The sequence below is a fragment of the Cervus canadensis genome, chromosome 3 (assembly GCF_019320065.1).
Source record: "Cervus canadensis isolate Bull #8, Minnesota chromosome 3, ASM1932006v1, whole genome shotgun sequence".
Classification (NCBI taxonomy): domain Eukaryota; kingdom Metazoa; phylum Chordata; class Mammalia; order Artiodactyla; family Cervidae; genus Cervus; species Cervus canadensis.
In genome coordinates this window covers 72,556,658-72,572,161 of record NC_057388.1, presented here as the reverse complement: position 1 = coordinate 72,572,161, position 15,504 = coordinate 72,556,658, and the positions used below count along the sequence as shown (strand labels likewise).

The following is a 15,504-nucleotide window of genomic DNA, read 5'->3' as shown; positions in this document are numbered from 1 at the left end:
CATGGGGTTGGGTGAGGAGGCCCATCACGAAGAAATGATGAAAGCAGGGACCCAGCCTCTGAAAGACCCACCCTTGGAGTGTAGAAGCAGGCTGTCCAGAGTATGAAGACGTTGACCCAACCAGCCTACTGGTAGCTGGACATAATCAAGACTTACCTGCCAAGAGAGGTTCTCTTTTTGGCTAAAAATGCATCCTAGGCCTTAAGGGAGCAGTGGAGTGACACGTGTATTCCCTCTTTGTCTTCAGTCGTGGGACATTTTTTTCCGAAACACCAATGCCGGAGCGCCCCCAGGCACCGCCTACCAGAGCCCACTCCCCCTGAGCCCGGGCTCCCTGTCAGCTGTGGCCAGAGCGCAGCCCCTGGTGGAGGCCCAGCCCAACGTGGACAAGCTGGTGGAGGATCACCTGGCAGTGCAGTCGCTCATCAGGGCTTACCAGGTAAGGTGGCGGTGGGCGGCCATCCGTGACAGCACCTCGCCAACCCAGTGAAGGTGGTCATTTAACTTTCACCCCCCACCAAACGCTAGGTACTCTCTCCCTGCTCTGGGGATGGAGGGAGGCAAAAATGAAATATGACAAAGAGAAAAGGAGCCCAGACATCCTCTTGCCATTTGAGCAGATCCTCTGCCACCCATGGCGCCTGTCTGTGTTTCTTTCCATGGGTTGGCAGGAATGATTTGTGGGCAGGGAAGCTCACTCCATGCCCACGTGGCCAGGGAACTGCTGATCCCCAGGAGGGAGCGGTGACCCCGAGGGTATGCTGCTCCCTCAGGCACTGCCCCTTCTCAGTTGCTAATGCCCAAATACAAAAAGAGAAGGTAAACCTGTAGGGTTTGGGGACAGAAGCAGAGCCCATGGAAGCAGGGAAAAGCAGGAAGGGGCAGCTGAGCCTCCAGAGGGGCCATCTCTCCACGAGCATTCCCATTGGAGGAGGGTCAGGCAGAACCAGTGGATTCCATGGCCTTGCTCAGAGCCCAGAAGCCCCTTCCAGGATATCTACCTGGCATGGAGAAGAGCCTGGGATTCAGATCTTACCATCTGCTCTGTGAGTAGTTCTCAGGAGGAGAAGAGGAACAGTTGGGCCCGGAGCAGCCCTTTTGGGGGCCCCCAGAATCTAGGCTCCCCTGCTGCCTCTCCTGGCATCGCTGCAACCTGGCAGGGGAGTCCCACTGTGGAGTCCTCATCCCTCCACTGTTCTCTTTCTTGGAAACAGCCATATGGACTGTTCTCCTCTGCCTACCTGGTCAGTTGCCACAAGTGTCAGGACAGGCAGCACAGAGTGGATCTGTCCTGCTGGGGGAGCCTGGCAAGTCAGGCTTTCTCCCCAGGGCAAGTGAGAACAGATAGCCGTGTGCTCTGAGGTGCTGTTCACAGCAGGCGTTTCTACAGAAGAGAGGCACAGCTGGTGTGTGCTGACCACTGCCTGACTCATTCAGCCTCAGTCATTTCTGCAGTCTTTCAGTGACTTCATAAGAACTGTTCCTCTTCCCAAATTGCTAGCAGGAAACTGTGGATAAAATGTCCAAGACTTAAAGACACCCATTTGGAAGTTGGGAGGGATTTTCCCTGTCTTTTGTTTGTAAAGGGTTCTGATCAGACGCTGTGGTCCTGGTGCCGCTGCCTACTCTTGTGCTTGCTGCCCTGGCCCTACAGCAGCGCCACCTGCACCTTCCTGAGGGACTTCAGGCTGTTCTCAGCTGAGTGGCTTTCACACTCGAGTTAAAGTCCCAAGCATTTCCCATTTCTGTTTATCCAGGAAGGCTGTGTCAGGATCCCAGGAAATGGGTCCTTTTAGACTTCCAGGTTTATCATAACCTGAGAAGTTTATCCCTTTTTTTATAGAAGTGCTTTTATGCTCAATGCCTGCATGCTAAGTCACGTCTGACTCTTTGTGACCCCATGGACTGTAACCCCCCAGGCTCCTCTGTCCATGGGATTCTCCAGGCAAGGATACTGGAGTGGGTTGCGGGCCCTTCTCCAGGAGATCTTCCCAACCCAGGAATTGAACCTGCATCTCTTATGTCTCCTGCACTGGCAGGCGGGTTGTTTGCCACTAGAGCCACCTGTGAAGCCTTTTGTGCCCAATAGTGCTTTAAAACAAACTATTCTAAGGCTTATTTTTGGGTTAATTGGTGCTCTCAAGGAAAGGTTTGATCAATTGTAACTTTTACCCCCCTCACAGCCCACAGGACCTGCTTAATGACTGCTTGTATTATTGCTTCCAGGTCAGGGGTCACCACATTGCAAAACTTGATCCTCTCGGAATTAGTTGTGTAAATTTTGATGATGCTCCAGTAACTGTTTCTTCAAACGTGGGTGAGAATGAATCTGTAAACACTAATTTTAATGTAATTTTACTTTTTTTTTACCCCTTCCCTCTTTTTTTTCTCCTGTCCTTTTGTGTGTGTCCTTCCCTCTCCATCGCTGGCCCATTCGTAGATACGAGGGCACCATGTAGCACAGCTGGACCCCCTGGGAATTTTGGATGCTGATCTGGACTCCTCCGTGCCCGCTGATATTATCTCATCCACAGACAAACTTGGTGAGGGTCTGAGGGCGGCCGGCGCTGCGCTGCTTGGCGCCTCTCTGTGTGTCCCAGCTCGTGGCAGCCAGGACGTCCACAGGCGAAAGGGAAAGACTCTTAAGTTTCCTTCGTTCTGATCACTTGACATTTATAAGTTATGCAGCCTTAGTGAGTTTTGGGCAAGTTATTTTTAATCTCAGCTTTTCAGCCAGATCATATGAACTCAATTGTCTAAGCCTGAAAATTGGAAAGTGAAATTTGGGGGCAGAAAAGGTTAGTGGCACAGAGAAGACATGACCTACCCAGGCAGGCGGGTCCCCAGGATATTCCAGGGACTAGCACATCTGGCTTCGGTTTCCAAATCTCGGGGCAGTGCAGCCTGTGCCCAGATGGGACCTTGCTCAGAATCGTCACATGCCCTGAAGCACAGTGCAGCCTGCCTTTGATGGGGCGAATTCCAGAGCAAGGGGTGCAGTTGGGGTGTCTCGATTCTCAAATGCCGGTGATCACACTGAGGAAACTTTGGAAGGCATCCCGCGTGCAGGGAGGCGCATGTGGCACACAGGCGGTTGTAGCCATGACCCCCGCACCCCCTCTGTCGTGAGCACAGGGGCCGGGTGGGGCTCACACCTGTGGTCGCTTTCAGAAGTTAACCTGCTCTAAGTCACCGTGCTGCTAACCTGTGCTACAGAAATGATGACGTGACTAATTTTTAAATGGCCAGGTTGTTTACGAGGAACACTGTGCATGCTAATAAAACTGATGATTACCTACCTGCCTGACGCTGCTCTGGGAGGGGACAGAATTTGCCTCCCCTGAATAACATTCCGTAACGCCCCCCAGAGGCGGGTCTGGGTTGTGAGTTGAGAAAAGCTAGTCAGGTAATACTGGAGGTCTCACTTAGTCGTGTCCAACTCTGCGACCCTGTAGAAGGTAGCCTACCAGGCTCCACCGTCCATGGGATTTTTCCAAGCAAGAATACTAGAGTGGGCTGCCATTTCCTTCTCCAGGGGATCTTCCCAACCCAGGGATTGAATCTGGGTCTCCTGCATTGCAGACAGATGCTTTACCGTCTGAGCCACCAGGGAAGCCCTTAGTCAGGTAATACTGGAGTTCAAATAGCATTGGCCCCAGGATGGCTGTTAGAGGTTTGTCTCTGCTCTGTCTTCATTTTGGAAACACTCCTAGGGGATACAGGGTTTCTTCTACTTTGTAACTGCACAAAGGTTTTGGAAGAAAGATTAGATCAACTCTTCTGAATATAAAATAGGGCCAGTCCAGATTGTTGACCGGATGTGAGTTGAATCCTGCTGCTTTATTGAGTGATGACAGCTTTGTGCACCCCAGAGGTGGGCTTTTCTCTCCACTGTCCCCCATGACACCTGGAGTCTCTCTCCTCCTCCTTACCACATAGCCCCCAGAGCACCCAGACCCCACCCAGCCGGGACTCATCTGTGCTGAAGCCCATCGGCACCACCGCCAGGTGCTCGGGGCAGGGCAGACCTCCCGCCCCCACCCCACCTGGGAGGCCTGCAAGCCCACAAGCACTGGCTGCCTGAGGAATAGCTCAAGATCCTGTGCCCTGGAGAAGGACCCTGACTGTGGGGCCTGGCAGGGCATGGGCCACAGAGGCTGGTGTTCCTGTGCACAGTCAAGCATTTAAACGAGAAAGGCATGGGGCGGGGGTGGGGGGTGTCTGATACTGCATCTTCCCTGTTCTTGTGCCATCCCTGATTGCCAGGTTCTTGATATCTGCTCAGACCTTTCCTAGTGGTTCCCAACTCACTGGAACTGCCTGGGGAGCCTAGAGCTCCTGTCTGTCCTGCCTGAGGCCAGTCAGGGTGGGATGTACCGTGGCCGACAGGCTCCCGCAAGGGTTTCTTGGAAGCCCCCAGGCTGTCCCAGCCCAGGAGTCTGTGAAGCCTGAGAGCCCCCAGCCCTGTTGATGCTGCCCACCTCCTCAGTTCATAGCTCTCGGGGGGCAGGCGCAGAGGTAGGGCCTCTGTCGTTCTTTCGGGTCCTTTCTAGGCCGTCTTGATCTCCCCTTACAGTCATCTCTGAAACAGTGCCCCAAGTATCTGTGCTTCCATTAAGGTTCAGCATCAACACAGTGAGGGTGAAGCAGCAGGAGGGTGTTATAAACCAGAGACACACAGAGGTGGCCCCAGAGCTTCCTGAGCTCATCCTCTGGCTGGGAGTCCGTCAGAAACATCAGGAGAAAGTTGAGGAGCAGCCCCTCCTTTGCAGAAGAAAAGTGCCTCTCATCCTGAGAATTCAAAATAGTGTGATAGAAAAGTCATGGAAATAGTGTAAACCCAGTATGTTTTGATATTTGAATCTGTAGGAAAATTAGTCTTGAATTATCTCACCCTTGATGTATGTAGGTCTTTACAAAAACATCTGGATCAACAGGATCACTCTGTTCGGGGACACTGGACAGTCCCTGGAGTGCTCTCCTGCCCATCGTCTCATCCAACCCTCAGGCCTGAGCTCAAGCCAGCTTCCTATGTGGAAAGCCGGTCTCTGCCAGGACTAGCTCTGTCTTCTCACCAGTAAAGTTGTTGCAGTATTAAATAAACTCCTTAAAATAGTGCCTGGAGCTTACTAAGTTCCCTGAAGGTGTGAGCTACAGTGATTATTAACAGTCTTTTGAGATAAATAGCTGCTGATGTCTCTAGAAAAAAATGGATATTTAGAAATAGAGCAATGGAACAAATAACCCAGAGTTGGTGCCGCAGTCAGTAGAAAGGACTGGGGTGAAGCCTGAGTGACAAGAAAGCAGGCTAGCTCACGCGGCACGGTGAGTGTGGCCCGCGTGGTGGTCTGGTGGGTGAGTGACGGCAGGGGTGTGCCGTGTCACACAGCGCTGTCCTCAGGCTTGCATCCCTCTCACGGCACTGCCAGCTGTCTTTCCTCTCTCTGCGGAATTCCTCCATTCCCTTGTGGGGAAGCCACGGCCCAGGCGGTGACTACTCCCCATCCATTTGAGGGCACTTGGTAGTGTGACTGAGGCAGCACAGGGGTAGAGGAGCAGCTTCCGGCCCTGGTTGAAGGCAGAAAGCCGTTCCCAAGGGCAGTGCTGGCCAGCACAGATATGCAGGGCGAGCAGGGCTGATGTCCCCCTCAGAGTTTTTTAAATAAAGTGGAAAATGTGAAAAGTTTCTACTGAGTTCTTGCCCAAATACTCACAACCCTTGCAGTGACATGTGGAGAGAAGAGAGAATTATCAGGTAGCAGGTAGACCGCAGACTCGGCTGCCAGGCAGAGCTCCAAGGTGATCCCAGCAGACGTGTGCACACAGACTGTACTGTGAATGCAGCACAGATATAGTTGAGATGGTGGGGTTAGTGATTTATTATTTATTATGAAAATTTAAAAATTAACGTTAGAACAGTTTGGATTTTTTTTAGGTGTGGGTTATACTCTAGAATTGTGCAGTGACTGCTAGGAGCAGGAGACCTTTTGCCAGGATGTGTTATGTTAGGGGCTGGGTTCCAGGTCCCCAGAAGTGCATCTTAACTTAAACCAGGCTGAGTCAACCACCCATACAGTCGAGGAGGGTTGGGAGCTCCAACCTGAGATGCCTGGTCACATGATCCACATTCCTCCCTAGGGGCGGTGCTGGAAGTCTCCAAGCCAGATCAGGTTTCCTAGCAAGGCCTCTCCTGGTTGACCCTAAGGAAGGACCAAGAGTGTGGCTTTTGACAGGGGTCAGAGTTGTTGCCACCTTAAGTAGAAACCAATCAATTGCAGGCAGCCTGCGCACTCTCACCTCTGGGCCTCCAGTCCTTCTCTGGCTCCAGTCCTTGCTTCGCTGGGGTGGGGAGGGGCATCAGGAAGTCTTGTCTCTGGGCCAAGCGGGACTGCCCTGGGCAGGGTGAGGATGTGGAGAAAGTTCTTGTTAATTCTCACCCTCAATTTGCTGTCCTCTTCCAAGTGCAGCATTTGAGTTAGATTCCAGCTTTAAAATGCCATCAAGTGGTTTCTGTATGGATTCTGTAGTATAACTATTCACGGTGACAAAAAAAAAAAGATTGAAATGTACTTAAATATCAAATTGAAACATAATTAAAGGAGAACTCAAAACAAATTCTGTAAATAAAACTAAAGAAGGCATGAAACTTCTGTTTACGATTAGTGTTTGCAAATTGTCAATCTTAGGAAATGAACTTGAGTTACATAGTTTAAAGGACAATTCAGAAGTCCAAGTTATGGCAACGTTTTTGCTACTTTAAGTGGATTAGTTCATCCCCAGCACAGCAGGACATGAAGTCTCCCTACCCTTCTGACCTTCCACAGTGCTCTTTCTGGTTGAATTTTGTCCCCTTGATGGTTGGGAAGAATGAGCTAAAAATAGTGTTGAATTTTAATCTACTTTAGTAATTTTAGAGCAGTGGAGAACAATTTACATAGCATTTATTGGTTGCTGTGTGCAGCCTGTGGTGCCACCAGACCTGTGAGTGAAGAGTTGGGATGAGATCGTCCAAGTGACTCAGGTGGGCAGGCCAGGCTAAGGTCATGATGGGCACGTGCATGTCGCCTGCAGGGGTGGCCTCCTTCCTGTATGCCCAGGAGCTGGCAGACCAAGACATACCCAGGCCTAGCATCATATCCATGCTTCTTGCCAACTGTGTTTCCCTTGGAAACACCTTGGCCAAATCCCAGCCGCTCTGTCTCTCTAGCAGAGTGTCTTGTGCTCATCAAGAAGTAAATTTTAAAAATATTTTAAAGTGCTCAGGTGCAGGGAATCCCATGTGCTGTCTGTAAGTGACAACCAGAATATCTACTGTTAACACTTTCCTTTGGTTTGTGTCTGTTGTTCACATTTTATTTTTAAAATACTCAAGAAGTGCAGATAAAACTATATGCCCAGTACCCAGAGTGAACTGTTATAAGCTTTCGATCATATTGCCTTTAGGTTTCTTTGACAGATATGCACTCACAGTTCATTTTGAGGCTGGGGGGAGTCCTATAGGCAGCACTGATGGCTGCTTGGGATGGTCCTATGTCTTGATTCTGAGGATTAAAAGGAATAAATGAAGAGTCTTCATCCTTGCCTTAAGCAGTGCATCCTTGCTTTTGTGCAGAACCCAGGTGTTCCATTGTCTTAAGAGCCATTGGCTCCGAGGTCTTTGGTGGTCTTTCACTGTCCTCAAGGGCGAGGAGGGCTTTACCCACTCAGAGCTGGTGCCCCTGCGTCCTCTCTGAGTCAGAGTTCTTGCCATCAGCATCCAAGGATGCATTGGCTGGCCTTCTGCTGCACTGCCAAGGCGGGAGCAGCCACAGTGCTGGTGACCATGCTCTCACCCCTTGGTCATCAGGCCCACATACCCAGGAAAGCAGGGTCAGCAGGTGTTTTGTGTGTCCAGATCAACATCTTGAGTTTAACCAGTGCAGGCAAGCTTCCAGGTGTGGGCAGGAGTGTGTGCAGCTGTGGCTCTTGGCCTGCATTCTCAGCAGCCGAGTTCCTCCATCCTGGTTCTGCCTTTTCGAGAGGGGAGTCCAGGGACCCATCTTCCACTCTTTAGAATCCAGAAGGAGCTTGAGCTTTAGGGTCTAGTCTGCCACGTGATGCTCCAGTTCTGAGGAATGAGCCTTAAAAACTAGGCTTCTCCATTTTCTTTTCCCCAGTTTTTTCATCTCGAATCAGTCTAGACTGGGTGGATTCAGCTTCCCAGGAGAGCTCTGTGTCAGCCACTCGTTCAGGATGGGGACGTGAGGAGGTCTCGGCCACCACCACGCAGTGGCTTCTCAGTTTCAGGAAACAGCCTCTCCCTCCTTCAGATTCACCTTATTCCAGCTGTTTGTGAACCATTTCCATGTTTACCAAAGTCACTCTCAGACCATACCCACCCATCCCCCTGTTCTCCTTCAGTGTCTGTGTCTGTGACAGTGTTTGTGCCCCCCGTTACTGCAGTGGTGTAGGGTTTGGGTGTTTGGGTTGTTTTTTTTTTTTTTTTTTCCAAAACTAACTCTCACCTGTCTTTTTCCCTCTGCGCTCACCCATGCTATCCCACTCTGCCTCTCAGATCTTGCAGTTTTCAAGGAACGACTTCGAATGCTAACAGTAGGAGGTATGAAAATAATGAGCCTTTCACTTTTCTGGAGCTGAGGACTTCATTTGAACAGGACATGCAACTTTCCCCAGCATGCAATTTGGGGAAAGTTGACACAACTCTGTCGAGTGTTTTGAAGTTTGTTCATTATTTTGAGATATGTTTTTCCTATCACTTAGCTGTTACCCAGCAGGTAGAGCTACTTACCGTGTCATTTTTGCTTCTGTCCATTTGTGTTCTGAAGAGCATTTTCACCTTCACATGTGTCACCATCACTGAGCTTCCATCTTTAGCGTAGGCTGTCTCTAGCTCCTGCTGTAGCCAGCGGGGACCTGAGGCCACACTACGTTCTGCATGTTGGCACATCCTTTCCTCCACGTCCTGCACTGTGCCTTTGACTGGACTCTGGATTCTTTCAGATTCTGCTTCCTGGGCATTTTTGACACCGTTTCTCTTTTGATCTTCCCATGTTTAAAGAGCTAATAAAAAGTTACTTAGTGAAGTAAGGAATTCTTAGTGACCCTTGGTTCTGAGCAGAGCCCCTTTGAAGAATCCAGAGTGGGGTGCCCAGGGGTCCTCTGCCTGCTGTGGCTCACCCCAGTGGCCAGTCTTCCTTCCATGCCAGGCGTCACTCAGAAGTTCTTGTTTTGTTCCATCTTACTGATAATATTTGTGAGACTCCAGTTTTAATTAAACTTTTTGTTTTGAGATAATCGTAGATTCAAACACAGATATGAAAAATAAGAGAGACATTCTCACGTGCCTTTCAACCAGTTCCCCCAATGGTACCATCTTGTACCTCATGCCAGGATGCTGACACTGACAGCAGTCAAGCCACAAGTGTCTGCATCACCTCAGCTGCCCCTTTGTAGCCACACTCACTCTCCTTCCATCCCCTCCCCCCACGTTTGACCCCTGGCAACCACTGTTCTGTTTTCCATTGCTATAGTTTTGTCATTTCAAGAATGTTTTACGAATCACAATATGTAACATTTTGGAATTCGTATTTTTCAATCAGCATGATTTTCTAACACCAGTTTTTTCTTATTTGCTAAGTAACATTCCCTGCCATAGATGTCCCACAGTTGTTTTAACCAATTTCTCATTGAAGGACGTTTGTGTAGTTTCTGTTCGTTGGCTAATAGGGTCCTTTACAGAGCAAAAGTTTTAAACTCTGAAGTCCAGTGTATCAATGTTCCCTTTTATGGATCGTGCTTTTCATATCAAGTTTAAGAACTCTTTTCTTAGTTCTAGATCCTGAAGATGTTCTCCTTTGTATTTTTCTAAAGGTTTTATAGTTTTGCATTTAGCATTTAAGTCTGTGATCCATTTTGAGTTCATTTCTTCGATGAGATAAGTTTAGATCAAGGTTGGTTTGTTTTTGGCCTGTGAATGTCAACTGCTCCAGCACCATTAACTGAAAAGTTTGTCTTTCTTATCTTTGAATTACTTTCACACTTTTGTCAAAAATCAGTTGGACTTATTTGGTAAGTCTGTTTCTGGGTTCTCTATTCTTTCCCTTAATAAGTGTCTTTCCCCACAAGTGCCACATCATCTTAATTACTATAGCTGCTGAACTTTCTTTTCCTTTTTTCAGAATTGCCTTGGCTGTTCTGAAGGCCTATCTCTTTCCTTGTAAATTTTAGAATAAGCTTGTCTATGTTTATGAAAACTCTTACATTTTGATAAGAATTGTGTTAAACCTATAGATCAATTTTAGAGAGAATTAACATCTTTACTATGTTGTGTTCCAATCCATGAACATAGTATATCTTATTTATTTAGATCATCTTTGATTTCTTTCATCAACTTTTTGTAGTTTTCAGCATACAGGTTCTGTACATGTTTTATTAGATTTACCTGTCAGTATTTCCCTTTTAAAAGAAAATTTTAATGTCCACCTGTTTGTTACTAATATCTTGAAATGCTATTGATTGTGTTTATGTAGCACCCTATGACCTTGCTAAGCTCACTTATTCTAGGACTTCTATTTTTTTGGTAGATTCTTTAGGATTTTCTGGATAGACAATCATCTCATTTTTATTTCCTTTTCTTGCCTAATGCCCTGGTTGGATCTTCCAGTACTATGTTGAACAAGAGTCATGGGAATGAATATCCTTGCTTTATTCCTGATCAATGGTAGATTATATTGATTGTTTTTTCAAATGTTAAACCAAACTCTGCTGGAATAAACCTCAATTGGTCATAGTATATAATTCTTTTTACATATTGCTGTATGTGTATGTAGACATATACACAAAGATATATATATATCTGCATCTATATTCATAAGGGATATTGTTCTATAATTTTTTTTTTCTGACTGTCTTTGTTCTTAGTATCAGGGTAATTCTAACTTCATAAAGTAAGTTGAGAAGTTTTCTTCCTACACTCTTTTCTGAAGAAATTGTGTAGAATTGGTATTAATTCTTCTTTAAACATTCAGTAGAATTCCCCAGCAAAACCATCTGGGTTTAGAGTTTTCTTTTTCAGAAGCTTTTTATATTTATGAATTCAATTTCTTTAATAATTACAGAGCCATTCAAAGTGTCTGTTTCTTACTGGGTAGATAACAGCAGTTTGTGCTGTTCTAAGAATGATTTGTTTATATCTGAGTTGTCAAATGTGTCTGTTGTTCATAGTATTCCCTTAGTATCTTTTTTTGTATCTGGAGGGTCTATAGTGATACCCTGTTTTATTTCTGATATTGGTAATTTGTCTTCTTTCTTTGTTTCTCCTGCTACAGGTTTGTCAGTATTACTGATCTTTCCAAAGAACCAATCACCTCTTTCATTGATTTTTCTGTTTTGCTATTTTCAATTTCATTGATTTCTGCTCTTATCTTGATTATTTCTATTTTTTTATTATTATTTCTTTACTTCTGCTTTCTTTGTGTTGGTTTTCTTTCTTTTTTTCCTTCTTTCTCTGAGTCCTTATGGTAAGACCTTATAGACTACTGATTAAAGGGAAGTCAGTTTCTTGTAGACAAGCATATAGTTGGGTCCTGTTTTTTTAATTCACTGTCAATCTTTGTCATCTGAGTAATATATTTAGATCATTTATATTTAACTATTGATATGTTATGACTTAAGTCTACCATTTTATCCTTCATTTTGTTTGTCCCTTTCTGTTTCTTTGTTTTCTTTTTCCTGACTTCCTCTGGGTTTTTAAACCTATACTTTAAAATTCCATTTTTATTTGTATAAAATCCTTTCAGTCATATCTCTTTGTGTTTTTAGTGTCTTTTAGCCTTTTTAGTGGTTGTGTAGGTCTATGATATTTCATATACATAACGTGTCACAATTTAATAATGTCATCATTTTACCAGTTCATGTAAGTGTACTTGTCTCCCTTTATATCCCTTCATTCTCTCCACATATAATATGTAAATTATATTATTTACATATAAATATTAAATATTTCCTCTACATGTGTTCAGAACAGCATCAGATAGTATTACAAATTTTGCTTCAATTGTCAAACATACTTAAGAAGACCCAGGAGGAGAAGGAGTCTGTTTTGTTTACCTGTATTTTTTTTTTTTTTTTATTAGTTGGAGGCTAATTACTTCACAACATTTCAGTGGGTTTTGTCATACATTGATATGAATCAGCCATAGATTTACACATATTCCCCATCCCGATCCCCCCTCCCACCTCCCTCTCCACCCGATTCCTCTGGGTCTTCCCAGTGCACCAGGCCCAAGCACTTGTCTCATGCATCCCACCTGGGCTGGTGATCTGTTTCACCATAGATAGTATACATGCTGTTCTTTTGAAACATCCCACCCTCACCTTCTCCCACAGAGTTCAAAAGTCTGTTCTGTATTTCTGTGTCTCTTTTTCTGTTTTGCATATAGGGTTATCGTTACCATCTTTCTAAATTCCATATATATGTGTTAGTATGCTGTAATGTTCTTTATCTTTCTGGCTTACTTCACTCTGTATAATGGGCTCCAGTTTCATCCATCTCATTAGGACTGATTCAAATGAATTCTTTTTAACGGCTGAGTAATATTCCATGGTGTATATGTACCACAGCTTCCTTATCCATTCATCTTACCTGTATTTTTTAGTTCCACATTCTTTCTTCCTTCCTCCTGTCTCATTCCTTCATTTTTTAAAATTTGTTTATTTGGCTGTGTCTTAGTTGTGACACTTGGAATCTTTAGTTGCAACACATGGGATCTAGTTCCCCAACTAGGGGTGGAACCCAAGCCCCCTGCATCAGGAGCACAGAGTCTTAGCCACTGGACCACCAGGGAAGTCCCCTGTCTCATTCCTTCTGATAATCATTTCCTTTCTGCTTACAACTTCTTTTAGCCATTCATTTAGGATGACAGATTCTCTTAGTTTTTTTTTTCATTTGAAAATGTTTTGATATCTCCTGCATTTCTATAGGATATTATCACTATATATAGGATTCTGGGGAACCAGTTCTTTTTTTCAGCTCTTGGCATATGTGGTGCCACTTAATTCTGGCTTCCATGACTTCTGTAGAGAAATCCAGTGTTATTTAAGTTGTTTTGCCCTCTAGGCAAAGTGTCACTATATTCTGGCTGCTTTCAAGATTTTTTCTATCTTTAAATTCAGAGGTTTAATTGTAACATATTTCAACATGGATTTCGTTGGCTTTATTCTGTGAGTTCACTGAGCTTGAGTCTGTGGATTAAGTCTTTTGTCATATTTGAAACGTTTTCAGCCTCCCTCTATTTCTTCTTCTGGGATTCATCAACACAACTTTGAAATCTTTTGTCACAGCATCACATGTCCCCAGCACTTTGTTCCCTTTTTTCTTTCTGGTCTGTTTTCTCTGTATTCTTCAGATTGGTTCATTTCTATTGTTCTGCCTTTAAGTTCACTGACCCTCTGTTCCCTGCTAATGCCATACTGAGTTTTCATTTGGTTTATTATATTTTGCAATTTCAGAATTTCTCATTTGGTTCTTCTTTGTATCTTCAATTTTTGAAGAGACTTTCTTCACTGAGACTTAATTTTTTTCATGTCTCTGTCATGTTTTAATTGCTCACTGAAATCATTTGATAATGACTCCTTGAGAAGGAGATAATTCTAATTAGATAATTCTAACATCTGTGTCATTTTGGTGTTAGTGCCTGTCAATTATTTTCTCTCGTTCAATCTGATATATTCCTGGTCCTTGTTATAAGTGATTTTTTTTAATATTGAAACCAGGACATTTTGGGTATTACGAGACTTGGGATCTTGTTTAAATGTTTGTTATAGCAGGGCTCCTCCGAATACTGCTGTGGTAGGGAGGGGCCCCCCTAGTTACTCCCCCATGGGAATGGATGTTTTGGGCCCCAAAGTCTCTGTTGACTTTGGGGTAGGAGAATGGACTAGTGCATTCCCTCCCAGAGAGAATGAAAATTTGGGCTTCCTCTTGGACCTTCTTTGAAAGCTTTAAGTAGGGTCAGAGGTCAGAGTGCATTGTAGCCTGGCATGGGTGTCGATGGCGCTGCAGTGTGTTATGTACGTTTGGGTGGAATAGAGCAGTCATGGTCTAGAAGTTTTCTGCTCTGCTAGGATGCCCTTCTCCTGGTTCTTTAAAGAGAGCAGCTTTTATTGGGGCTTTTTTAAAATCTACACCGGTAGAAGTTTCCATGTTCTTCGCTCCAGGTCTGGGATATGGGAGCCCAAAAGGAAACCCAAGGGACCTCCTTGGATGGTCAGCCTTTTACTCCACCCTTTGGCATCGTCTTAGGTTTGTTTTGTATGCGATATCTGCGGTTTTTAGTTGCACTTAGTGGGAGAATAGGTAGGAATATGTCTGTGCTACCTTCCCAGAAGCCGACATCTGTAGATTTAAGTTATCAAATGACTGAGGAACTCAGAAGCAGGGCTAGCAACTTTGAAGTTCAGTAATGATCCAAGTAACTGAGCCCAAGAATGATCAGTTCAGGGTTGGGGAAGTGAAGCATCACACATACAGTGAGGCTGAGGGCTCCACAACAAGCCCACGTTCTTCTCTGGGACACACAGGTCACCTGGTTAACTCCACAATCAAAGTGTTCCCGACAGAGTATGCTCTCTTTGGATACTCTGGTTCCCTGAGCCCCCACTGCTGAATGTTTCCACCAGCTAGGAAAAGTGCCCCCCCCGCCAAGTAACTCTGGTTTTCCTCCTAAACGCTGAGAGCTGGGCTATGAATGGCCAGGGCCACGCTTTATCAGACCCATGTGATGGCCCATCCTCATTCTTGATAGAATAACAGCAGGAAACAGGTGCATAGCGTAACCAAGCCACTCAACCATCACTACCACCACCCCAAGGTGAAAAGACTAGGTTGTTTTTGTTTTAATTTTAAAAGGGGGGAGGAGCAGTTGAAAAACAGAATTTGCTTTTGCTTTTAAAATTAAGAAAATAAAAAAGGATCCTAGGGCGTTAGCTGAATCAAGGTAGTCATTCCCAAGAGCATTAGATGAACAAAGGTTGTCATTCCCAACCCAGCTTAGGAAAGGGAGCTTCATGGCCCACCCATGACCAGTTGAGTCAAGGTCTGGCATTAGAACATGGAAATATGCATTTTTACAACTCTCCCAGATTCTCCAGAGATTTGGATACACAGCTGTGTTTGCAGGCACCTGCTTGAGTCCCTTACTGGGCCGTGTTTCTTATTTACACTTAATTAGGTCAAGAAATGGGAGAATGTCTTACCTTGCAGTGAGGTGTTGGAGACTGTGGGTGCTCGGTTAGAGCTTCATGTTTCATGAAGTCTGGGATTGTGAACTGCAGCTTTCCTCACTCCAGCCAGTGTTCTAGGGGTAGGGTGCCTAAGGTAGTGTCCCCTGACAGTTTTCCTCCAGGTCTCTTCCCCTTTGATAATTACTGCAACATGAAACAAGCGTGTGATGCCTGGGAAAAAGCCCCTGAACCATGTGTTTATCAGCTTGAAATATGCTTTCA

The 15,504-nt window shown here is 45.3% G+C and overlaps 1 protein-coding gene across 4 annotated transcripts in view; it reads left to right on the top strand.

Moving 5' to 3' along the window:
- The window catches only part of OGDH (oxoglutarate dehydrogenase), a 67,322-nt gene that overhangs the window by 27,249 nt on the left and 24,569 nt on the right, over positions 1 to 15,504 (top strand). The window contains exons 3-5 of one of the 4 annotated variants that reach the window (XM_043463462.1): positions 248 to 439; positions 2,441 to 2,543; positions 8,555 to 8,599. In XM_043463462.1, coding sequence (XP_043319397.1) covers positions 248 to 439; positions 2,441 to 2,543; positions 8,555 to 8,599 — 340 coding nt within the window. Of the gene's footprint in view, positions 1 to 247; positions 440 to 2,226; positions 2,318 to 2,440; positions 2,544 to 8,554; positions 8,600 to 15,504 lie in introns of all 4 variants that reach the window. The other 3 variants (XM_043463463.1, XM_043463464.1, XM_043463465.1) reach the window with 3 other exon arrangements.